Source organism: Cupressus sempervirens, chromosome 5 (assembly GCF_028749045.1).
Source record: "Cupressus sempervirens isolate cs-2001-9-10 chromosome 5, ASM2874904v1, whole genome shotgun sequence".
NCBI lineage: Eukaryota > Viridiplantae > Streptophyta > Pinopsida > Cupressales > Cupressaceae > Cupressus > Cupressus sempervirens.
The window spans coordinates 496311026-496338259 of record NC_143122.1 but is presented as its reverse complement, the minus strand read 5'-3'; the positions used below and the strand labels follow the sequence as shown (position 1 = coordinate 496338259).

At 37.5% G+C, this 27234-nt stretch overlaps 1 protein-coding gene across 2 annotated transcripts in view; it reads right to left on the bottom strand.

Moving 5' to 3' along the window:
- Window positions 1–27234, bottom strand: part of LOC149556896 (methyltransferase C9orf114 protein) — a 191885-nt gene that overhangs the window by 94126 nt on the left and 70525 nt on the right. For both annotated transcript variants that reach the window (XR_016364811.1, XM_089831524.1), the window contains exon 3: window positions 8862–9032. Coding sequence is in view for 1 of the 2 variants with exons in the window: in XM_089831524.1 (XP_089687650.1) it covers window positions 8862–9032 (171 nt within the window). In the remaining variant the exon portion in view is untranslated. The remainder of the gene's footprint in view (window positions 1–8861; window positions 9033–27234) is intronic.

Below are 27234 nucleotides of genomic sequence, written 5' to 3'. Positions count from 1 at the left end.
TACTCCTTGCGAAAATGTTTCCAATGAATCTAGTAACCCATCTATAGCCATAAGTGATAGCTCTTTGTCTTCAATCATGGTCCCTACACTTGCAAGTTTATCTCTTAGACTAGCCACCCTTAGGAAGTATGAATTCATAGATTCTCCCTTCCTTGTCTTTATATGATTTAGTTGTCTTTTTAGTACAAGGGTTCTAGTTGCATTGTTAAGCTCATATGCATTTAATAATGCATTCATATTAAATGTTGTCTAATGTTTCATTAGCATAGGTACTATTTCATTTTTTACTCCATCTAATATGATTTGCATGGCTTTCCTGTTTCCTTTAATAAAGATAGTTTTATAAGGATCAGCATCAAGGTTCTTGAATTTCTTATCAACAAAAAGTATTACATCATTGTCTTCAAGAGTCATCATAATTCTGAATTTCCAAGCAATGAAGTGTTCTTTTCCATCAAACCTATTTTTGGGTCTGATTGCATTAGCCATTTAAGGTAGAAGGATATTGCTAGGTATTTTAAATCTGATTGTCAATTTGCAGAGCCTAAGTTCGACTACCAAAGCTCTGATACCATGTAAGTTTTTTGCAAATTCTGATCAACCAATACTGATACAATGCCTTTAGTCTTGCTGAAGATGGTCTTTAAAATATACCAAACCGTATATCAAGTGTTCTTGCTATGATGTATAGTTCTGCAATAAATATTTATTTCTACTATAAATCATATGAGGCAATAAATGCTAAAGGAGCAGACTTGTTGTAACGTGTGTACTTTATCCACATTGATACCCCATATAAATATAACAACCAAGGGGCATGTCCTTAGAAAGGACATGTCCCTATCTAGGTCGGCCCTATACATAATTTTTTTCATGAAATCGGCGTCTCTAAGAGATAACCATTAGTTAGTGATGAAACTAACAAATTTTAGCAATTAGACTTTAACCAAATTGTCCGAAGGAGATGTCGATCACAATGAAGGCAATAATCAAATATATATATATAGGCCGGTTCATTCAAGGATTTCATGCATATATTGGATCTGTTCAATCTGCCAATTCAGATCAGTATGATATCAGAGTTACTTCATATAAAATTAACAGATACCACTACAAGAAGTTATAACCACTGTGCAAGGATATATGGGAGAAATCATAGTTAAAAGAGAGACTTGCTGTCATCATGGGAATGCTATTTGCCTTATGTATGTTATAATAAGTTGGTTTTGCCACGTTGGCTCTCCCTTGACTCTCTGTGAGATTGTTTCAACAACACGGATGCAAGCACAGTATAAGACAAGAGAAACATAAACCAAAATGGAGTCAATAAGACTTATGGAAAAAAAGCTATCCATACAAGATAATAAGACAGCAAATTCAAAGGTGTTATATACGCCAATAGTGAATGCCCTAGTGGCATGGAAGAGAAAAACAATACATATAAACTTCTTGTGTTGCCAAGAGCAAGGACCTTATGAATGTTGCCACTAACATAAATGATATTATTAGTATTATTATGCAGAGAGATTATAAAAGGCGATAGAAATAAAGGAATGAGAGATCGACAAGTAATTGACGCCTATACGAAGGAATTATGGATATTGGGTAATGTGGAAAGATTAGAACAAAGGAAGTTGATAAAATTATGAGAAGCCCTTAAAATGTTAAAAAGGTATCCTCAATATTTAAGATTTCATCTTTAAAATAAAATACATTTTGTAATGTTATTAATCACTCAACTTCAATCATAACAAGGTATAGAAGATGAGAGATAACAAGGATTGATAAGGTTAGGAGGGATTAATAAAGCCGCTACCCTCACATCAAATTATCAAATCATAATAGATAGAGAGATTTGAGAAATTAATTCATGGTTGGGATGAGTGAGTAGTGATGGCACAACTCAGTGTTCGCATCGACTGTGCCCTTCTTGTTGGGTCGTGATGCGTATTAATAACAAGTTGATTATCTTTAAATTGTAGAGTGAGGAGCATGATTCAGATCTCCTTGATTGAGAACTAAGCTTAATAGAAGAAGTCATCTGGCGGGCATTATCCTTTGACTACATGAGATAAGTATTCTCTTTTGAGTACAATTTTAAGTATTGTATTTCTAATATAGTTAATCTCTTTTTGGTACTTCTATGCATATAATAAGAGCTATTTTGCCTTGATCTTTTCCTTTTTCTTCGAGAATGATCTTGCAGGAAAAGACAATTGGTACATTAGGCATACTACCAAACAATGTACAGGACAATAGCTTCAAAGAAATTTCCGTTAGTCTTCTGATATTCATGCTAGAGACTATTGGATCAAGATATCTTCTATTATTGAGATTATAAGTATCCTTCTATATGAAGAGGGATCCTAACATTTCACTCATGCTACTATGAATCAAGGTATGCCTTTATAACAAAGAGAGTTGCTAAAAGATTTGTTAAGTGGGTTTTTTGATCATAGTGATTTAGAGGGACTAGACCATGGAGATGGTTTTTAGACAAGGAACATTATCACTAAAAGAAAAAACGGTTGATATTCTCACCAAGCCTCATACCAAAATAAAGTTTGTACATTTGGAGTTGTGAAGAATGAAACCATTGTTGAGTTGGAGTCTTAGCCTCAATGATTTCTTGAAATACACCTTATTGGATTCTTCTCTATAAGAAAGAAGCTTAATGCAAAACCCATGTTCCACTTGCTAGGATTAGTTGGATGGATCCACCTTCTAATATGGTTCATGGTGGATGTCATGTGTGTGACATCGTGACAACACCACATGACAAAATCCGCGGTGACTCTGTGTAAACTCCTTTGTCATATGTGTGACCCTATGACTTTATGGGCCGCCTGTGTACATTGCTGAAAGGTGAAAATCTTTCAGATAATGTACACTTGTATTCAACATTGTAAGGTGACAAATTTACAGTGTTCACTATCATGACGAATATCTCTTGGACTTATTGACAGATATCATGTTGACTTGATATTGGTTGTGTATCAATATGTTCTTAATGAGATAATCATGGTGGAAATTATGTAACGTAATATCCATGGACATGCCATGATATGTTATGGTAGACATCATGCGACCTAATGTCAGTGCACATACCATAACTAGGATATACGAATGTCATGTGACTTGATGTTTTGTATACTCCTTGATATCACAAGTCAAGTGATATCTAAACCAATTCATACTTAGTTATCTTCCCTAGCTAAGAGAGAGTGTTAAAACATGATAGCATCAGTCAGAATTCAAGAATAAATTGGCAAAATGTATGCATGTGTGTATACCAATTCATATACATGTATACATACACTTATACTTAATTATCTTGCCATAAGATAAGATAAGATAATAATATTAATGTCCAACAAAAGAACACAAAAGGGTTTATGGGACTGAGAGTTTACAACAAGATAACTGACAAAAGTAGGAGCACCAAACAGTGTCCGAGAAAAGAAAACAAGAAGAAACAAGAAGAGGAAAAGAGAAGTGCAAAGAAATGCCAAGGCAAAGACTAGGAGTCCTTCGTTGGCGAAAAGAAATCAGTCATAGAAGGATTAGACTGCGGGTGGACATGAGCCCTAATGTGTCTCTATGAGCTCCTGGAGGAGTATCGCTGACGGAAGAAACCGTTGCGGCGTCAAACAGACCTGGAATGACCGATATAACTAGTAAAAGTGGACAGCCTTTTCACACCACGTAACGGAGATAAGGGTGAGAAAAAGGCAGTAATGAGTTGCTCAGAGGTATGTCAATAAGGAAGTAGTAATTGTAAAGTACTATCACGAAGCATGGTGGCCTCCTGCAGATAAAGCGCAAGACATCGCTGGTCAATGTAACTAAAGAAAGCTGAAAGAGAAAAACAATCCCGAAACAAGCAATAAAATCTCCCTCTGATCTCATAAAAGATAGGGCAACGGAAAATAAAGTGAGTCTCTGTCTTGACCTCTACTAAAGTACACAACTTACATATCCGTTCTCCACTGTCAATATGATGGTCAGTCTGAGCCCGAAGACAGTGAGAACCAACTCTGAAGGATCCCAGAGAGATACATAGGACATGACTCCAACGCCGAGATAGGTAACTAGGACGAACAATAATCCCATCACGGATCTCCAAAAGTGCTCAACATAGAAGGCCATCCTCGGACATAATCCACCAGGACGGTTAGTCCAGGTGTTGATAATGTATTGTCCGTAGATATCCAGTTTGACATGCTCATTTAACTCTTGACGTGAGGGGAGAAGATGAGCAGGGGCATTCAACGAGAACTGATATGGAGGGAGGTGGTCAATATCAATCCCAATCAAGCTCAGCAGAGAGGATGCCTACGCATACCAACAATGAGCACGAGAGCTAGTATCAAAACTCGTAGTACCAACAAAAGAGCAGTATGCTAGGTAGGAGTATCTATCTTGCTCCACAAAACTACAAAGGTGATGAAGGAACTAAATCAAGTCAAATATGGCCGCAAGTCTGAAGGGATGAGCACCGAACTCAGCAAGAATGATACTATGAGAAGTGAACCTGTGACATCTAATGATACGTCGTAGAAGCAATGTTTGCACCTGTTCGATCGAGGCCCAATCAAAGACAAGGAGAGAAGGCCCCCAAACCACTCAGCCATAAAGAACAGTCGGCCGAACAAGGGAGTTCAAGAGGGATAACTTGGACGACGTCTCCTGAAAATGGTGTCTAAAACATTGTTTCTCAAGCATAGCAAGAGATCCCATACCCTTACTAACTCTAGGTTGAATCGTTGGTCTCGTACTGAAGTGGGGTCCAAAAAACTTCTCCCAAATACATATAAGAAGTAATCTCAATATCCTATCCCAGAAAGAAGAAGTGAAGATGAGAGGTCTTTAAGCAAATAAAGACCATAACACGAGTCTTGCCCAGGTTAACCACAAGTTGTCGATGGTCACAAAAGGAAGCCAAACCATCAAGAAGCCTCTGTAAACTCTCTAGAGAAGAAGCAAGAAGAAACACGTCATCCACAAAAAGAATGATGGAGATCAAGACCTAATGTAAGTAGCATTCATCTCCTAGGAGCAAGGACTTCAAAAGGAAGTCCTCGAGCTCGTCAATATACAAACCGAACAAAGTGGGGGAGAGAGGGCAACCTTGTTTAACCCCAATGGTGCTATGGATCGAAATTGAGAATCCCTCAGGAGTCCTAAATCTACCCACCACAATTTCATATAATCTCATAATAAAAGTTAGTAGCATCTCCAAAATCCCAATTACACGATGCCTCTGAAATAGAGTCATCCTAGGAACAGAATCAAAAGCCTTGTGAAAATCAACAAAGCAGCAGTATACTTTCGTCAATATCTGTCTAGCCTCCTCAATAATAGCCCGTAAAGTGAAACTGTGATCCATGGTCTGGTAGTCATCCTGGAAACCAGCCTGTCCTCTAGCTCTACAACCTCTCCTATCAAGCTCTCTGGATAACATAGCATTCAAGGTTGTAGCATATAGTTTGGCAAACGTGTGACCAAGTATAATGGTCTTGTAGTTACTAGGGTCAGAAACAGGGCCGGTCTTGTGAATCAGATAAATCATATGCCTTGACCAAGAAATAGGAAAACCAATAGAAACCACTCTATTAAAGAGTATAGAGGGATAGGGACCAAGAACCAGGGCACCAAACTTGAAGAGTTCAACCTAGAACCCCTCCTCATCAGCCGCTCTGTTGCATCTCATGGATTTGATGGCCTCGTACATGTTAGAGGGGGTGAACAAGTGACAGTAAGGAGGCGGAATGGGGTGGATAGTTGGCTTCCCAAGAATGTCATAAATAGCCAGGGTGTGAGAGGTTAGGGAGTAAAAGTCAAGGATGGAGGGCGAAGGAAGACAACGAAGGTACAAGGTGCACCAGAAAAGATGAGGATTGCGGATAAGCGTGGAGCATAGGGATTTACATTGGGACGCGATAAAGGATCGTTTCTTACAGCGAAGAAAACAAAGGTAAGAAAATTGAAGGTGAGCAAAACGGGGAATGAGCCTCGAAAGTGGAATGCCTGAGCAATGGAAGGCTTTGCAATCAACATCAAACCATTGGTTCATAGGGCATGTATTACGGCGTTTCCTTCTAAGGGAGGGCGAAGAGCGATGAGGGATGGAAGGATGGCGGACTTCCAAATGGCCACAGCAAGCAAATGAAACATGGAGGAGGCCTCACAAGAATCACTAAAACAAGCAGGATTAAGGATCATCGCAAGATGAGAGGAAAAGAGCTCACAGTCGTTATCAAGGAAGTGAAAACAAGGTAGTGGGAGGCAAGAGGTAAGGAGACTGGAGAGGAGGCGACAAGTGAGGAGAAATACAGATACTGGGGAGAGCATGGTCTGCAAGAGGAAGGCGTAAGATGATGAAGTTGTGAATGAAGGGGGTGAAGGAGGGAGAGGTGAGAGCATAGTCTACAACGCTAGCACCCCCATAATGAGACCAATAGGTAAAGAGCTCAGAACCCGGAAAGCATGAAAGACCATTCAAGATCACAAGTCCAGAGGACTCAACGTTGTAGAAGATGGTGACCATAACAGGAAATTGGCCCAAGAGCATCATTAGAGATACACTTAAGTCCCAAAGTAGTTGGATTGATCTTTGTAGTGCAGATGGAATCAAAGCATCGATCATAAAGCGGAGTCTGGAGTTCTCTAGTCCGCGCAATTATCCTTGCATTAACTAATCAACCTAAGTATGCAAAGCTGAGCTATTAGATTATTGTTATCTCTTGGATTGGACTATACATCCCCGATCTATATCAATCATATGTGCATCAAGATGGATCGTGTGAAATAATCCACTACAATCGAAGGATATGAAAGGAATTGTTAAGCATGTAATCACGTCCGATAACCATCGGGTGCATTTGAAAAAAGGCACAATGGTTAATCCACAAACTATCAATTTGTTTATTAATTAGAATTTGCCTCCATGTCTCTTCAAAGAGATATTTGCCTGAACAGTCACATCCATTCCTCATGTCTTTTGATGTCACTATATATGTTGACCGATCACAAAGAGGAGGTTGTCCAAATAAATAAATGTTCTGCCTCTTGGAGATCAAATACCACTAGTTCTGATTCAGACCTGTGAATTTATATTCAGTATTTTTCAATACTGGTTAAGCATTTTAACACTCTTTCCAGCAATTGGGCAATGCATTCATTCGAAATTTTCAAAATAGTATTGGACCACAAGTTACTTAGACTGATTTCATATATTGTAAACAAACAGTTAAGGAAAAGTAACTAATTTCATTGGTAGATATAAACATTCATATGCACAATTTGCTTATCCTATTTCTAATAGTCATGTTCAAAGGATTCTTATTAACAATTTGCCAAAAGACATTAGAGATAAGATTTCATTATTGGATTTCACATCTTTCACAGAAATGTGCACAGCACTTCATAATTATCCCCTTCAAGTGAGCCCATACAAACACTCTTCATCTTTGATACCAGTTGATAGGAATGGAGATGCTCATCAAAACATTATAAACCATAGAAATCTCAGCTACCAGATTCTGCTATTTAGGCGCGGGTCCTGGTACTGGTACAGTTTTGGTACTGGTTCCCTTGGGGTACTTCATGGGTTCTTTGTGGGTCCTTCTGTGAAGGACACACACTGAACAGGGGCACCTGGGAAGTACCCCCGGGTGACTGCTCAGTCTATGTATGTATTTCTGATTTTTTTATCAACATGCTCTTTTATAAGCTTTAGATATTGTCTTGCAACAGCTTGGTAATATTATTCAAGTCAAAATTGGTCTATGTAATGCACTTAGTTTATGACAGTAGTTAAACAGCAGTCTACTTCAATTTATTTGAAAATCAGAGACTGATTTTTTTTACTTGTAGATCTGAGTACATTACTGTTGATAGATTTGTAATAGCCAGGCCATAGCTATGTTTGTTAATCATTATCGGATTGATGCCAATTTGTAATTCATGTAATTTGAAACAATATCAGTAATGCAATTAATTTATTTATAATTTTATTGGCCATTATGGATTTATGAGTATCACTCTTCTGTTTATATTTTTGAAATTAATTTTTATACATACATACATACATATGCGAACGAACCCGAACCTGCAAGGGAGCAAAAATTGCCATACCCACGAATCCAAACCCCGTATCCGTACCCGAACCAGAACCCGAATCAGCAACTTAGATAGAAATCAACACAAGAACTCCATCAAGATCAACGGCAACAATTATTTTAATCATATTAATCAAGTGGCAGCTAGAACAACTACTTTTGTAGCTCACTTTCCTTTTAAATGCAAACATCGTAACTTTACACCTCTTCACCAATCTTTGCAGATTATCATGCTTTAATTATTAAGAATAATGAGATTAAGACTCCTCTTGTCCATCCTACAAACATTTCAAAATCTTTGCCACAAAATCTTATGTCGTCTATCAAAAACAAACCTCATGAGAAGTGTAAATAATTAATAACCGGAATTCTATTCAAGATTTTGATGGGAAACATAAATTAAAATGTTATGAAATTCCAATCTCTAATATTGAGATTTACATTTCCCTTGGTTTTCAAGGTATACCACTTCATAAAAGCTTATTTGAACTTCATTTGAAGAAGCCTACAAGTCTGATCATTTTCACTTTAGAGCCCCTCGGATTGGTTCAGACGAGAAAAGGCAATCAAATCCTATAGTTAATCAACTTAAAGATGGCACTATTTCTTCTTTCCTAAATATTTATGATATTTAATTCTAATATCTCTACTAGGCTATCTTAGGTAACCCTCTTAATCCTCTGTCATTAATAAATTTGTTATGTACATGTTAGAAACAAAATGAATGGATATACATACCACGTGTCTAAGAATGTTATGTTTGGGGACAAGTGTACGCCGCAAATACTGAGGTGTTTCAAGATACTGCAAGATTCTTGCCAGAAACAATGCACCACTTTCTCCCTCATCCTCCCATATTGACACATCAGATGCAACACCTGTATCTTCTTTGTAATCAAATACTATAACCTGTTCAAATACAATTAATCAGTCTTTAAGTTCACTGATCATACAATTCGTAGTATGAATTGCTATAATTGTTCAACTCTAATCCGTTTTCTTCAACATTGTAACTTTATTTCAAAATTCAAGCAAACTGTTCAAAGAAGGAAAGGCAAATATCAGATCTTTTTTACTGGAATAATATGCTTCCAGGAAACCTCACAATAACAGGGTAAAAACAAATTTCATGGACCAGAGAATAAACATCAGAAGTCCTGAACTCCCATAAAGTGCCAATGCAAGATAGTTACATTTTAGTGCCTTGCCTTATTCATTATAACATTAAGATGGGAATCATTATTTAGACTTGAGTATTGTAAATACCTATAATTATGGTCCAGCCTTATATCACAACGGATCTGCCTGTGGATTTATAGCCTACCAAAGAGATGGAGACCAGCAACATTTTGCTGTTGAATTTCTCATAACCCAATAGGGAGTGCTTGATAGAGCTTCTGAAGAAAAGGAATGCTTGATCAAATATATTGATGGCATGAATGTATTAAGTAATTGGCTAAGCCAAGTTGATTATCATTGCAAACAAATATGTCAAGATATAACAAATGGTTAGAATTTAACGAGTCATAACTGATGAGGCACAATTAAAAGATGATAATAATCAAGGAATGAGATGTGTCTATAGAGGCCATCCACTTATCTTTCCAAGGCATTGAAGACGTCACACTTATTTGCTTTATCGTTTTTGAATTGGATGGCAGAGCTTTAGTCTTAAAGGCATAAACTGATTGCATAGCTTAACAGAGATATCAAATACAGCAACTCTGTTGCAAGTATCACCCAATTATATCAGACACAGCAGCATTCTCAGAATTGCATAAGTATATTATGCTTTAGCATATCAGAAACAGAAATCATCAATGGCGTAGATTTGAAGGATCTCATTAGAAATGGCGAGAATCTCGCTACAACCAATACTTGAAGTTTAAAAAATGCATGTTATCAAAGTTATAACAGAGATAACAATTTGTGTTGCTATTAGCAATACCAATACATCTACTTTACATTATTATATTTCCATATTTGATACAGCAAGATTATTGCAGTAAGTGCCATAAAAATTTAATACTTTTCAATTGTATCTCAGATACTAGTAACAACTCAATATCAATCCTGCAAAATTTGTACATTTAAATTAGAAATAGCAGTTGACACTTTCTAAATATCTTTATTGGTTATAATTACAGTCATTGGATTTAAATAAGAAGACAGAATCAGGGAATTGTCCCAGTTCCCTTGGTCAGAAAAGGGAATATTACAATCAGTATCAGAGCTAAGGAATGTGCTAGCCTGTGGAAACATTTTTGTAAAAGATGAAGGCTATTGCGGAGCTAGTATTAGCATTAGGTGGAAAAAATATAAGGTAACAGCAAAAGCTACATCAAAGGATGGCAAACAATAAGTAACAAATATGGGAGAACAAAGAACAAAGAAAAATCAGCTCAATTGTTGGGAATCTGGGATTATTAAACGTGATCAATAAATATCATAGCAAACAGGGAGAAAAAAGAGATACAAAATATCTAAGTTGCCAATACAGGTTCTGGTTCGGGTACGGGTACGGGGTTCGGGTACGTGGGTACAGCAATTTTTTCTCCCTTGTGGGTTCGGGTTCGTCTCTATATGTATGCATGCATGTATGTTAAAACATCAAAGTTACAAATGTAAAAGAAAAGTGGTACTCATAAATCAATAATGGCCAACAAAGTTATAAATAAAATAATTTTATTACTGATATAGTTTCAAATTAAATGCATTAGCAATTGACATCAATCCAAACATGATCAACAAACATAACTATTGGCTGGCTTTTACAAATAGTTATGGCTGGCTTTTACAAATAGTCATAAACTAAGGGCATTACATAAAAACAATTTTAGATTGAATAATATTACCAAGCTGTTGCAAGAGAGTATTTAAAGCTGATAGAAAGAACATGCTAATGAACAAATCAGAAATACATACATAAGCTGACCTCCCACCCTGGGGTACATCCTGGGTGCCCAGGTTCACTCTAGGTCCTTCACAGAAGGACCCACAAAGAACCCATGAAGTACCCAAGAAGAACCAGTACCAAAACTATACCAGTACCAGGACCCAGGCCTAAACAGCAGAACCCGGTAACCGAGCAAAATATCATAGCTCTAAATTTAAAGCCATGTTCCCTACTTTTCCTCCAAAGGAAGAACAACAAGAGAGCAATGAACCTACTCTAGTCACTCTACAAGATCAATGGCCACAGGATTGGACAAAAGGAGGACTACAACATGATATGACTCTAGAAGGCCATAGTAAATTATGGGAGAAATACTCACCTAAGGAGCGTAATCAAATTGGCCTAAGGAGACAAAGTGGACCTATGCCACACCTTGACAGTTGAACACAAACTTGGGTTGGACAGGTGGAGTATAATGACCGTTGTGGTTCTAGTTCTACCCTTACCACTTCACAAAAGATAGGGTTGGAAGAAGACGTTAAACAGGATAAACCTATTAAAGATCAACTGGGTCAAAAGCCTATTACCCCCATAGAAGAGGGCATGATCTCTTCAAATATTAGCGAAGAAAGCAATATTCTCCCTAACAAAAGTAAATCAAAACACAGTATAAAGAGTTTGACAGCTACACATCATGTTCTTCAAGCACAACAAGAAGCAGAAAATCAGAGTATGATCACTAGGCATTGCAAGGAGTTAAAGATACCAGAAGAGGAAATAGTTTTCAATGCCCTTAAAGGGATAGAAGAAATTAACCTATTACACCCATAAAGAGGGCATGAACTCTTCAGACATTGGCAAAGAAAGCAATACTCTCCCTAAAAAACTGTAAATCAAAAGACAGTATAAAGAATTTGACAGCTACACGTCATGTTCTTCAAACGCAAAAAGGAGCAAAAATCAGAGTATGATCACTATGCAATACAAGGAGTTAAAGATTCCAGAAAAGTAAATAGTTTCAATGCCCTTAAAGGAATAGAAGAAATTAACTCTTCATGTATTGCAAATTCACAAGTGAACTTAGCACAGGAATTTTGTAAGGAACCCCCTTGTTCTAAGCCAACTTTTGCACTTTTTACTCGGTATAATTTTGTTGAACAGTTGGCTCGCAAACTAATTACTGACTTCTCATTTATTTCCAAAATGCAGATGTATGTTGTGTATATTACTAACAACTAATCACGACCAAACATGAAAATGGTTTCCAATGCATATATATTCATAATGATAACAGCATAAATGGAACAAGATTCAGAATTACAACAATAATCAGAGCTGAAGTTGAATGCCAATGTATATTATTTGCAAAGCACTTAGTGCAGATCATATATGCCTTTTTGTTTGCCACTCCCATAGACTTAATGGGAAATGCATATCATAAGAAGTTCCCAAAATACAATCACAGACATGGTACGCTGTCCAAAATCTTCTTCTCAGACCTACTACAGCTATTTCTGTCGAGTAAGGTATATTTAGAACAATTCCTAAGTCTGTACGGCAACATTGCAGCCCTCTACAACTGGTATAGCTGAGTCTTAAGGACCTCCAGACCTGTACAAATTCCCAGTAAATGTCTAACAGCGAGTACAACAACTTGATGGCATCCAATTTCAAGGGACTCCATTCTATGCATTATCCTAGACATTCTTATTGTTTGATTAATGTGGTTGTTTTATTTTATAAAGTTTTGCAGGATTTGTGATCGATCAGCTATTTTCACTTCTATCTCAACTCTGTTGTTATTTTCCTATTATACCTGCATCATGGAATTAGGCAATAAGTAAAGTGCCACTTGCAGGCTTGTGAGTTTTGATCTAGATTGCAGATGTAATGATATCATGCACAATGAAACAATGTTGTCACAGTAAAACAGCAGCAGAGGTGAAAATGGTTTAAACATGCAAGGAAATAATTTTGACAATTAATAACAGGTTAAATCTGATGAAGAAGTGAGTTTCAAAGCAGGCATGTAGCATTTTGAAATATTTAAATTCTTTCCGGAAGATGGTGAGAAAATAGTGATTAGACAATATACAAGCACAATTATCAACATCTGGTAATAGAGCTGGTGATGAAGTGCACGATTTTTTTTGAGCAGGAGCATTTATCTCAGCAACAGTCTCAACTAGAAAGAAAACAAAATTGGCCTACTCTGAACAGCAGTGCATTGTCTGCTGATAAACGGAGCGAAGAGCCCAATTATGTTCAACATTCATCTTATGGCACTGATAAGGCTAACAGAGCTCATGACAATTCAGCATTTGATCGTCCAAGAAACAGTCACATGATATCAACTGGTATGCTTTCCTTCATGCCATTGGAGGCACAATCCGGTGATGGAAGGCACACACCACGGATGGCATTGGGTACAAGGAGTCCACAGAGAAGTTCAGTATTAAATAACAGTTTTATTGAAACTCAACCAAGGAACCATCAACTGAATTTTGACAGTCTGTTGACTGGGTCTTCAACTGTTCATATCAGAGCAAATCAGGCTGCTTCTGCAGGTGATAGTGGAACTCCAAAGAGGAGTCAGTCAAATGCAGGTAGCTTGGATGGTACTGAGACACAACAGGGACATAATGTTAGTCAGGGCTTGAATCATGGCAGGAATGATACAGAAGGAGGGGACAATAGGGAAGGTCGGGCTAACTATGATTTCCTTGGAAGTCAAGTCCATTTGAAGGGCCAGCCCCAAGCCGGTGTACAATTTCGTCGGGCAAGGGTTCAACCTGGGTTGGATGAAATGCAAGCATGGAAACAGCAATACACATATCAACAGTATCAAGAGTTACGTAAGCAGCAGCGTGCCCTGCAGTCGAACAACCTGTGCCTATAGAACAAGTGCAACAAGCGTAACCTGAGAGTGGAGAGGAATCTGAAAGCAATTGCTCTTGAGCCGCGTCCTAGTGCTCATCACTAGAAATATCCAAGTGCAGGAGCTCTGTGTCGTGTATAACAAATATATATTTAACCTTATTCTATTTTTGTTGCAGGTCTTCAGATGCACGACGGAATTGAAAGGATGGCGCTGAAATTGTTAATGATTAATGTTGGAGCATCAGCGTGGAAGCAGAGACAACGAAGAAGAGCAGCCCACGCAGATTTGGAATGAAGATATTCAAACGTCTTCAAATATTTAACTGAACTTTTATCATTGATTGAAAATAAAGGGCAATATGGTTATCAAACCACTGATTATTTTGCCAAGTTTATACTTTAACTTTGTGTTATTTTGGGAAGTTATTTGTTACGGAAAGGTGCAACGCTTGGAGAGGCAACGGAAACCTTTTTCTTTCCTATAAATATGATATGTAAAATCGATCATGGACTCACGACATTATTCATATTTCATATCTTAAATTTTTTGCCTGCCTGTGCACGGTGATATATTATATTATTTATTTGGTCGAGAAATGAGCAATTGAACAAAGCTTCTGAATTTTGGATTATCGAGCAGATTTATATGCGAGTCCAAGATTGAAAATTTGCAGTAAATTGATCATCCATGAAGAATGTCTACATATAATTTTTATTTCCCGGCAAAATCTGTAAGAAGAATTTATTTAATATATTTGCATTAGAGTTTAATTCATTATTAATTGTGTCCTTCATAAATGTCTTTTATTTATTTTTTATAAGTATTTTAATATTTTGGATAAATGGACGGGATCATTATCGCATTTTAAATTTGATAAACGTAAATATTGTGAAATATTTTATTGCTTCCATATTTATGTCTAATTTGTCTCTGTAAGAGTTAAAGTGCATTTTAGACTTATTTAAAATTGCATTTTAATAATTGATCCTTCACGTCTGAATATTAAAATTATTTATAATTTGGATATATTAGATTTTATAAAGTTGTACGTTTCAGTTGATAATTTTTGACTCTATTGCCCATCTAATTAGGCACTGGTCTTTTGCTCCTAATTCATAATCCATATGCTGGCAATTGTGTGAATTCTTGCCTTTGAGAAAATAATATATTCATATGTTGTATTAATCTATATTTATACTTTATTTAAAAACGTTATCTCCATCATTTTCTTTTGTTCTCAGTTCATAAATCTCAAATTTAAAGTTTTTCTATACTTCTTGCCATTTGGAAAATATTTATTGTGTTTGTGCTTTGATTGATCTGTTTTAAGTGTCTTGGATCTAAGTGTTTCATCCAAGATTAGGTGCACCTGCCTCGGTCTTGCAGAGCCGGAAGCGCAGGGGATTTAGATCACATTGATTGATCCCGTCAAGTTGACCTTAACCAGTTGGATATCCCAGCATCGAGCAGGCAAGGCTCGTAGGATTCCAATCTGCAGTTTTGGGAACCAACACAACTTACTGGTGATTATAGACCTGTACGAACCCTAATAATGACTCATAGTTTTCTGTGGTACAAATCTGGCTTCTACAGGCTGGTATGGAAGTCACCAATCCACTAGATTGCTGAATATATGACCTCCAAGGGTGCAGATTGACCACAGCAGTAATAAAGGCATAGCAAAATCTGATTAACTGTAAAAGCAATTCCTAAAAACCCTTGGCAAATGACTTCTAGACCAAACCTCCAATTTGGCCTCCTATTGGCAATCACAAATATGTAAGCAAATAACAAAAATCGAATAATAATACCTTGAAGCTCCAAAAATAAATCTACCATATCTTTCAATGGCGTCAAAATTGATAGCAAAGAGAGTTTGCGTCCTCCCTGTTGGTTCCCAAAACCGCAGATTAGAATCCTACGAGTCTTGCCAACTCGATGCGAGGATATCCAACCGGTTATGGCCAACTTGACGGAAATGAACAGTGCAGTCCAAGTTCCCTGCACTTCTGGCTCTGCAAGGCCAAGGCAGTTGCACCTGATCCTAGACAATAACTTATATACAAGGCGCTTAAAGCAAACTAATTAAAATTTGAATGCAATGAAAGTTTCCCAAATGGTAAGGGTTACAGAAAATTTTAAACTTGCAAATTATGAATTAATAACAAAAGTAAATGATTGTATAAATATGGAGTGTTTTAAAATAAAAATTATAATTATGAATTATTGCAACAAATGAATATATTAATTCTTCAAAGGAAAGATATGAAATAATTGCCTGCATATGAATTATGAATCAAGAGTAATATAAAGACAAATGCTTAATTAAATGGGCAAATAGAGTCAATGTTATAAGTTGAAACATACAATTTTATAAAGTTCAATGTACTTAAACTATAAACAAATTAATAATCCAGACACGACAGATCAATTATACGGACGCGATTTAAACCAGTCTAAAATGTGCTTTAACTCCTATAATATGGAGACAAACTAGACATAAATACGAAAACGATTAAATATTTCATAATTATCTATGTTTATCAATTTTAAAATGCAATAATGACCCAGTCCACTTATCCGAATCTTTAAATATTTATAAAGGGCACAACTTAATAATATTTTTAACTTTAATGCAAATAAATAAAATAGATACTTCTTATTGATCATGCCAGAAATAAAATTGCACTAGAGACACTCGTTACGGATAATCCATCCAATGGAATTTGACTTCAGAATCGCATATAAAAATATGTACTCAATAATCCACCATCCACAGGCTTAGTTCCAAAATTCAATCTTTGCCAATAGAAGAACATAATATATCAAATGTGCCTATGTATATTTGATATGTAAAATTTATAAGAAATTGCATATGAATTGTGTCTATTGTGTATATTGTTTCCATATTTATAGAATTAAAAGGGTGTTGGGTGCCTTTCAAAGCATTGCACCCTTTTATAACAAATAACCTACCAAAATAAAACAAAACATAACTGGCAGTTTAATGATTTTGTGCCTTATGTTTCCAGTGGTCATAAAAATCGGTGTGAATAATTCGCAAATATGCTTGAAATCCCATGCTGCAAATTCACACAGGTCCTATGCCGATTAAACCTTATTCTTGTATGGATTCTAGCTAACTCCTTGACTGAACGCTTTTGAGGTGGAATCTCTTCTGATGTGGAATCCAGGCTGAAACAACCAATCACCACTTCCGTGTGATGCTTCATTTCGTATCTATATTTGCCTCTTCTCTTCCCAATATTCTATATTTGCCTCTTCTCTTTCCAATATGTATATCTCTCATGAATATGCAAAGCCTTTCTCCTTTGTTTGAACACCTGTAACAAACACAACAGAATATTAGACATTAGCAATCGAACCAAAACAAATAAATTTATTTGCGTTTGTATGTTAGCATCAAACTCCTGGCTTTGTCATACGACACTTAGAGTGACTCCGTTCATATTTGGTTCACCGCCTTGCAGTCACAATTCATTGTGGACTGCCTCTGTTTGACAGTTTAAATAGGATGTTGATCCTCCCGTGAGTGTTCAATGGCTTATCGTTTCATCTTCATGATTTGGGGGTTATCTGTATAACTCTAGACACAGATTCAGTATTTATGAACTTGGCACTCAGTACTCCTTTCGTGACCACTCGAGGCCTCTTCAACCATGCAAATCTGTATAAAGATGTTTGAATGATGATGTCTCCTTAGTTGCTGCTATCTCTGATATCACCCGAAATACACCTTAAGTTGCCATCTAAAAAGATATTCACGAGATAAATTTTGCCTATACTGAGTCAGGTATGCCACCTAGCATTACTTCATTGCTTAGTATATAATTCGCACCTTTCCAAACTCTGATGGCATTCAGCACCATATTTTGATTTTATTGGAATATTCGCATTACATATACCTGATAATCTCTTCTCCTGAAATATTTATATTCACAGGCATGGTAACAACCCTTGTTGCTTGTGTTCATATCATATGCTATCACGGTTAGGCTCTTACTTCTGATTAACAAGATATATGACTGGTTCAATCTTTACACTTCTAAATCCATGATCTGTGATAATTATTTTCTAGTATACATTACCAATGTTCAGACTGCGGCATGTAAAATTTAATATCAGTGCTCATCATATTTATCTTCAGCCATACATTCAGAATTTGATATGTTGATTTCTCCAGCAAGATTCAGCATATAGACTTCTTTAATGACATACTTTTCTATGCAAACATCATTTTATGTTCATAATATCACTATATAGTAAAGTCTTTACACCTGTGCCATATATGTCTTTATGGGCTGCAACTGTAATTGAATGCTGTTAATATATGGCAACTTTTCTCATACATTATGTGCTTCTGTACAGATTTTTAATCTTCACCAAATCCCTAAACTTTTCGCAATCATGTCATACGCTGCTAGAATTATATGGGCTTTTGCTGGTGTATATTCTTTTCATATTATTTCTTACAACTTTTTCTTCACATATCCAGTAGGTAAATGATAACGTTTCCATCAGCCAATCCTCAATATTGCTTAATAGAAGGAGACATCAAATTTTGTAAAAACCAGGGTTCCATCACTCCCAGCCCAAGAGAGAAATCTCCACCAATTCACAAATTTCATCAATATCCATGCATGCTGAAATGAGAGCACTTCATTCCTTTTTATACATTTTCTTATGGGTTCACTCTCTTGTTTCGTCAATGTGGAATACAAAACATAACATTGCTTTTTCCCTCCTATTTTCTTGCAGCCCCTATTTTCTTGCAACTCCCTATGTTGCCGTGGCTCCCTATTTTTTCCCGGCTCCTACTTTTCCACAAGTGTTGTTTCTTAAATATTTCCCCTTTACCTTTTATATTTCCAATGTGTTATAAAATGAAGAGTAACCATTTCATTTGAATATTTCCCACAAACTATAGATTATGCATCAATAAAGTTAAATAATTAAATTTAACTTTATAAAATACTTTATTAATGCATAATAAATTATATCAATGATAAATAAATGATCCACTCGATATTGAGCAATTTATCATCAACTTACCACTACCCTGTAAGTCCAAATAAATACTATGCAGAGGTAGGTCCATGTACTTGATGCAGGAGCATCTTGGGTGTAAAAGTAATCTTGCATCACCCAAAAAAACATTTCCTTTGTTTGTTGAATAAGGGTTGTCTCAGTACAGAATTGTCATTTGTGAAAGCTTGCTACTTAGTAAGTCGGTCATACAAGCTCGAAATGTGATAAGCAACATGGATAGTTTCTGCAAATGTAATTATATTGTCATTGTTATAGATACGTTCCAAATGCAGATCCCATTCTCTTATAAATATAAGAGTAAGATGAGACATGTCTCTATGATTAATCATTATTAGTTAATATATATTAACAATATAAATCACAATATAACATATGTATTATATTAAGATGTAATTAATTAACATGCTGGGCGCTCTAACAGTTTTTGAATTAGTAGGCTCGCATTCAGGCAGGAAACTGGTTGGGGAGAACCTGGCAGGAGGTACAAACCCTGGAGGAACTGTGGGGGGACCTGGGAAGAATACTGGATCAAGTTTTGTGGCTGTTGGGGATGATGGTAAGTCTGGACATGTTTTAGACACTTTTTGTGGGGTCCATGACCCACCCTTGGATTCCGCCTTTGCTTCTCGTGTGTCGGGTCAGGACAAAGAGGAAAAGAAAAATTATGTGGAATCTAATAAAGTTAATTCCTCTGTTGGAGAGAAGGTAGGGTCCTCAGAACAGAAGACCTAGTCTTCACTTTTTGGCAGGAAACCAACTAGCAAATCTTCTTTCCCGCCGGTGACTTCTAAGACTAGTTGGGAGAAAGGTGAGTTCCAAGTCTTTATCCCTGACCCCTTAGTGGATTTCTCTGTTTCCTCCATGGATTTCACGCTGGTGGGCAAATTTCTAGGGGCAAGACCAGATCTAGATTCTCTAAGAAAAATGGTTAAGAGGAAATGGGCTATTTGCGGGGAGGTGGACATAGCTCCCATGCCGAATGGTTTCTTTCTGTTTATTTTTAACTGTAAGGAAGATATGAATCTGGTTCTCTGTGGAGGTCCCTGGTCTTTTGGAAAAAGTTCTCTTACAATAAAAAAATGGGAGCCTAATATGGTTTTATCAGATTCCTTTTTCCTTTCTACCCCGATTTGGGCCAGACTTCCTGGACTCCCTCTTGAATTCTGGCATGAGGACATTTTTAAGGGTATAGCAAGTTCTTTTGGTGAACTGGTGGCTCTGGATAATGCTACTGCGACCAGATCCAAACTCCAGAGTGCTAGACTATATGTGAAGGTGGCGGATTTGAATCATCTCCCTGAAAAGGTGGATTTAATCTCTAAGCTTGGTAAGAAAACCCAAGTAATCATTTTTGAAGATCTTCCTAATGCTTGTTATGCTTGTAAGAAACAGGGTCACTTGGTTAAAAACTGCCCCTCCAAGAGTAAAATCCACTTGAGTAGTGAGAAGGAAGTGAAAAAGACTAAGGTTCAGCAAAAGAAGGTTTGAAAACCTAAAGACGTTCATCTTAAAGAGAAGAAAGAGAATGAGAACTCAAAAGCTTCACTAGCAGTTGTGGATATTGTCTCTGAGCTTCTTCTCGAGGATGGGGCTAGGCTCGTGCCTGAGACGGAGAACATAAACTCTGAAAAAGAAGTGAATGGCTTACAACTTGATCCCATCTTGCCTGAACATGGTATAGATGACCTGCCGGATTTATCAAAGCAAATTGTTCTTTATCAAAAGATGGAGATTAAATGGGGTGATCTTGATGAGATGATAGAGCTTGAGGAAGGAGAATTCTTGGCTGAATCTGGAGCTCATAATGAGGATGATGAAACTCAGCCCAGGGAGATGCAGGTTTTTGCCCCTTTATTTTCCCAAGATACCCTTATTAAGGACCCTCCTATCCTAGAAGCTGTCAAAGAAGATGGAGCAATCTCAAAGCTTAAACCAAATTCAAGGAAAAGGGCTGAAAAAAAGAATAACATAAAGGGGGTCGAGACTCGAAGCAGTAAATTAGAATTGCATACTAAAGTGAATCCCAAAACTTCGACCCCGGTAAAACCTAGAAAAAAAATTGACCAACAGTCCAAGGTGAAACCAGATGTTGGGTCTCCGAATGGACGTGGAAGGAAATCTTCTAAGAAAACCAGGGAGTTAGAAAGCTTGCAGAATATTGCTGATGGTTGTCAAGCAACTATTCTGGATTATACCCCTAAAATATGGAAATGAAAATTATTACCTGGAATATTAGGGGACTGAACAGTTACCATAAACTAGATGTTGTTAGGAATTTTGTTAGAGAACAGAAACCTGATTTTCTTCTGCTACAGGAAACTAAGATGAACAAAGAGAAAGCAGAGCAGATAAAAGCTTTTAAAAATTACTCTATAAATGCTAGTAGTTCAAAAGGCGCTTCAAGGGGAACCCTGATGCTATGGAAAAAAAATTGCTTTGCTAGGATTATTTTGAGGGCTAGTAAATACTTTATGATTGCTAAAATTACTAGTGCTGATCAAAAAGAGGACTGGTGTATTGTGAATATTTATGCGCCCAACATGAAAAGCCAAAGGAAGAAGGTTTGGGACTCTATATCCAATTTTAAAAGTATGGATTACTCTGGAAGGTGGATAATCATGGGAGACTTCAATGTCCCTCTTTATGACCATGAAAAAATGGGAGGTAATGCTACCAAGCTCGAAGGAAGAATGGACCTTAGGGAGTTTATTAACAAAGAGGGCCTAATGGATATGGATCTTCAAGGCATTCAGTTTACTTGGAGTAATAAGAGAGTTGGCAATGATTGTATTCAGGCAAGGCTTGACCGTGCTCTTATCTCTCCTGATTGGACAAAAGATTTCATCTGCAAGTTGGAAGCCCACCAGGAAATTGGTTCTGATCATTTCCCTCTTATTTTCACTACTAATAAGCTTAGTCCTAAGATGAACTTTCCTTTTAGATTTGAGAAGATGTGGATGCAGCACCCTCAGTTTGAAAGAAAAATGGAAGAATGGTGGAACATCAAAATTGATGGTACTTCTAAACTTAAAAATGTCAAAAAGAAAGTCAAAATTTGGAACAAAAACTGCTTTGGAAACAGTTTTGAGGATAAATCTGTATTAGAAGAGGATATCCAAATAATCCAGGATATTATTCAGAAAGAGGGATATTCCCCAGACCTTCTTTTAGAAGAAAATGAAAAGCTGACTCAATACCACGACATCATTACTAAAGAAGAGATATACTGGAGGCAAAGATCAAGATTGATATGGGTCACTGAAGGAGCTAAAAATACCAAATTTTTCCATCTATTCACTCTGAAGCATAGAGCCAAATCTCACATTTCACATCTTATTAAGGGAGATTTGAAGATTGAGGAGGATAAGGACATCATGGATGAAATGGTGACATTTTTCTCTGGTCTTATGACAGCTGACCCCAATATCAATATGGAACACCAAGCTGAATTCCTTAGAGTGATCCCCACTCTGGTTTCAAAGGATCTGAACAAATTGTTAAGCTCAATTCCTAAGAATGATGAAATTTTCAAAGCTATTTGTTCTCTAGGAGGAGAAAAAGCCCTTGGTCCTGATGGCTTTCCCATGTTTTTCTTTCAGAAATTTTGGAAACTTGTTGCTAAAGATGTTTGTGATGCGGTAAAGGAATTCTTTGGGGCAAAACAATTGCTGAAGGAAGTCAATTCCACCTTCTTGTGCCTGATTCCTAAGAAAATTGGAGCTGATTCACCTGATCAGTTTAGGCCGATCAGCCTTTGTAATTCTTTCTATAAAATTATCTCCAAAGTGCTTACTTCTAGATTGCTTCTGGTGACCCCTTTGATCATTGCTAACCAACAAAATGGCTTCACTCCAGGTAGACAAATCCTCAACTCTGTTATTTCTGCTCATGAGAATATTCATTCCTTATCTTGTTCTAACAATCAAGGTTTTGTAATGAAAGTGGACGTTGCTAAGGCTTATGATAGAGTTGATTGGTCTTTTCTCTCAAACATTTTGTTTACCTTTGGCTTTGACAACAAGGTTGTTGGACTAATTCATCAGTTGATCTCTACTTCTTCTATTGCTGTCCTGGTTAATGGTAGTTCTTCTCATTTTTTTAATCCCTCTCGGAGATTGAGACAAGGGGACCCTTTATCCCCCATCCTCTTTGTTATTATGGCTGATTGTTTGGGGAGGTACATTGGGGATCTGGTACATAAAGGAGTTATTAAGGGATTGCAACCCTCTCCCATCCTCTTATATGTTCTCATGGCCAATTTGTTGATGATACCATCTTTATGGGGAAATCTGAAGTCAGGGAAGCCAAAAATTTGAAGCAAGCAATAAATCTTTATTCTTCTGCCTCAGGCCAACTGGTTAACTGGAATAAAAGTGTTGTGTTTTTTCTCAATACCCCTATTCTTAGACAACATAAAATTGCCAAAATCCTTGGTTGTTCTATAGGGTCTTTCCCTTCTTCCTATCTGGGTCTTCCTTTAGGCTTCAAGGCTCCGGATTCCTTCTGGGAAGACCTTATTAACAAATTCAGCAAGAAGTTGGCTGGTTGGAAAGGGAACCTTTTAAGCCAGGCTGGTAAATTAATTCTTCTTAAAGCTTCTCTCCAAAGTATACCAACTTATGCTTTAAGTCTTTTTAAAATCCCCACTAAATTTGCTGAGGCTATTGACAAAATTCAAAGGAATTTTTTATGGACTGGTGCAGAGGAAAAAAAGAGAATGCCTTTAATTGCTTGCGACCAAGTTTATAAACCGGTCAGGGAAGGTGGACTGGGTATCCGGAAAATCAAAAGCATGAATATAGCTCTTCTAGCTAAACAAGGATGGCGTGTTTTTCATGAAAACAAAGAGTGGAGTACCATATGGAAACACAAGTACCTTCTTAATTCTGTTTCTCTTCCTGATTTGTTTCTCATCCTTCCTCCATTTGGGGAGTTGTGCAGGGAACAAAGAAAATTCTTGGAGAAAGGTGGTCTTGGAAAATTGGTAATGGGATTAGGGTGAGATTTTGGGAAGATGTATGGCTTAAGGATCACCCCCTAATTGAAGATGTTCAAGATATGACACAAGTTGACTTATGCAAGAAGAGATATGGCACTCTTGTTAGTCATTACTGGCAGAACGACTCTTGGGTGAACTTGAAGGACATTGATCAATGCTTCAATCACATCCAATTATCTCTCAATGTTGTTTCTCTCCATCCTTCTTTTGAGGATGAGATTATTTGGTATGCTGATCCTAGTGGGCAATTCAAAGTTTCTTCTTTCTTTGTTTCTAAGGAGAACGAAAATCTTCCCTTTTGGTCTCAGGCTTGGACTAAGGGTCTCATTCCTAAAATTAACATCTTCTTTTGGGTCCTGCTTCAAAATAGAATTCTAACCCTTGATAACTTGCAGAAAAGAGGTATAAATTTGGTGAATAGGTGTATTTTATGCAAGAATGGATTTGAAGATAGAGACCACCTGTTTCTGAACTGCTCTTATACCCAGCAAGTCTGGACTGAGATCCTTATGTATTGGAATTTGACCTGGGTTCATCAAAACAATGTGGAATCTTCTTTTAAAAGCTGGCAATGCCCTTCTAAGAATTCTGATGTTCAATTCCTTTGAAAAATTACTCTTCCTCATCTCTGGTGGGGTATTTGGAAAGAAAGAAATAATAGAATTTTTAGAAACAGAGAGGTTCCTGGATGGGTGCTTGGTCAAAATATTATTAGAGCTTTTAAGGAGAATTTCAGATCTCTGAAGAACCCTGATAAAACCTTTCCTGTTGATAATCCAATGCATTCCGAAAATCCTAAACTTCAAACTGATAACCCAAGATCGACCATCACTTGGAGTTCCCCCCCTTATGGTTGGATTAAAGGAAACTTTGATGGTGCTGCTAAGGGAAACCCGGGAAGTGCGGGTTGTGGAGGTGTGTTGAGAGATCATAGGGGAAATGTTAAAGATGCTATAGCAATCCCCATAGGCAGGACTAATAGTCACATTGCTGAAGCAACGGCTGCCCTTTATACTATGAAAATTGCCGTGGATTTGGGATGTCCGAATTTATGGTTGGAAGGTGACTCTCTAAATATTGTGAATATCTTAAATAATAAAAGTTCTATCTCATGGTCGATAGAGGCCACAATCAAGGAGATCAAATACCTTGTTCAAAATTTTGAAAAAGTTGTCATATCCCATACCTTTTGGGAGGCCAACGGTGTTGCTAATTGGATTGCCAACTATGCTGTCCTAACGGGGCAAATGGTGAGGTGGACCGATGAATTAACTAACCAAGTTGATCTCAAAGCAATTATTCATTATGAAGCCATCCATGCGCAAGTGGGAAAGATTTGTAAAGATTAGAAAGTTAATGATTTCGTGGAGTGAGCATATTATTGCCAGATTTTCTTCCCCAAGGAAGTACACTCAAATGAATGCGATGTGGTTTTCGCACGTATCTCTGAAAAAGGGAGTCTCTTTTGATGGGACGAAAAACAGTTTTCATTTTAACCCTTTCACTCTCTGCGTCTAGTTACTCTGGTTTGAGTGCGTTCTCAATTCTCTACAAATGGGGGGCGAACCGCACAAGCAGGAACCAAAAAACTGTGATGCCTGGAAGGCTCGTGAGAATGTATGGAAAATTCTACAGAAAGGAAATGTGACTTGTTATCTGGAGCGACTCAATGGTTTTAAGCCACACATCACTACGACTTTCTTTAAGAACTGGTCCAATGACAAAGTCACTCTCCATGGTGTTACTGTGAAACTTAGGGAGGATTTTATCGCAGAGATCACGGAGCTCTCCACGGCGGGCATAAAATTCACCAAGCAAACTAGTATTTCAAATGCAGCCTACAAAAAGTTTCCGAAAACGAAAGACGAGGAGAAGCAACTGGAAAAGAGTGGTGATTTCTTCGATGTGCATCAGATAAAGGAGATATGGAGGGATGTTCTTTGCTGTATCTGTGAGTATTTCATACTTGATGGAAGAAGTGAAAGAGCTCATAAATGCCACTTTGTTTTTTTAAATCACTTCAGACACAAAGAATATCTTTCCCCTTCTTTTTGTGGTTTTCTTTACTTCATAGTTTAGAAGCTCATGAGAAGGAGTCTAGACCCATTTTACATGAAGGGCTGATTCTTCTTATTGAGAGGTATTGTAAAAATAAACACATTGCCTCTACTCCCTCTAAGGACAAGAAGAAGGACTCCATTAAGAGTAAGAAGGGTGACTCTGTTAAAGGTAAAGATAAAGCCCTGAATTTGAAACCCTCGGCTTCTCAAAAACATGAGGATGACGAGTTTGAGACCGAGAAATCGGAATGCCGTGAGAATATTAACCCTGAGGTTGAGGAAGATACTGACGCCGGGGATTTAAGCTCTAATTTGGACGGGTACCCGGAGACTGAAGGTAATAATGAAAAAAGGAAAGAGGAAGCCAATAGTGAAGGTAATTCTGAACAGAGTAAATCTGTTAATGAGGGTAACCAGGCTATATCTAGTGGGGCTGATAAAGAGGAAGATAACACTGTTGGGAATCCTGTTGAGAAGAGTAAGGAGGACCATACGGCTAAGACTGCTTCTCTTGTCAAGGGGATAGAGGAAGAAAAATGGAAGGACTCTACTCACATTGAGGACTCTGCCGAGGTTCGAAAGGAGGATCAAATGGAAATGGAGGAAAACAATGACAATGTCCGTTCCCCCCCACACGGGACTGCTGAAGATGATAGCGACTCAATGCAGAGGGATACCATGCTCACCTTCCTGCATTCTGCAAAGGATAAAGCTGAGACCATGCTCAAAGTAGATTCCTGGATCTACAATGAAATGATGGGTTTGAAGAAAAAGGTGGAAATTCTCCAACGCAACCTGGATACTATCAATGTCAAACTTAGCCAACTGGAAGGGCAGATGGGAGACATCCCTAATAAACTTAACAACTATGAGCAGAACCTCAGAATGCTAATCAAGGAGAGTGGCACTAAGATGGAACAGGTCACCTCGAGTATATGTGCGGCCGCTGCAAGCCTGGGCAAAAGGGCTAATGAAGATATCACTTCGGCTGAGGGTCCGAGCAAAAGAACAAGGCAAAGCTCGAAGAAGAGTGCAATGAAAGTTGCTGCCGCTTCGGCTGCTGACACCATTCAAGAGACTACAGCAATTGGTAAGGAAGCTGCTAAAATGATCTTGGAGCTACAATAGTGGCTCTGGGTCGAGTTCCCTAGTTTAGTTTCTGTCTAGTCTGGTTGCTGGTTGCGGTCTCTGGTCCTGGTTTTTGC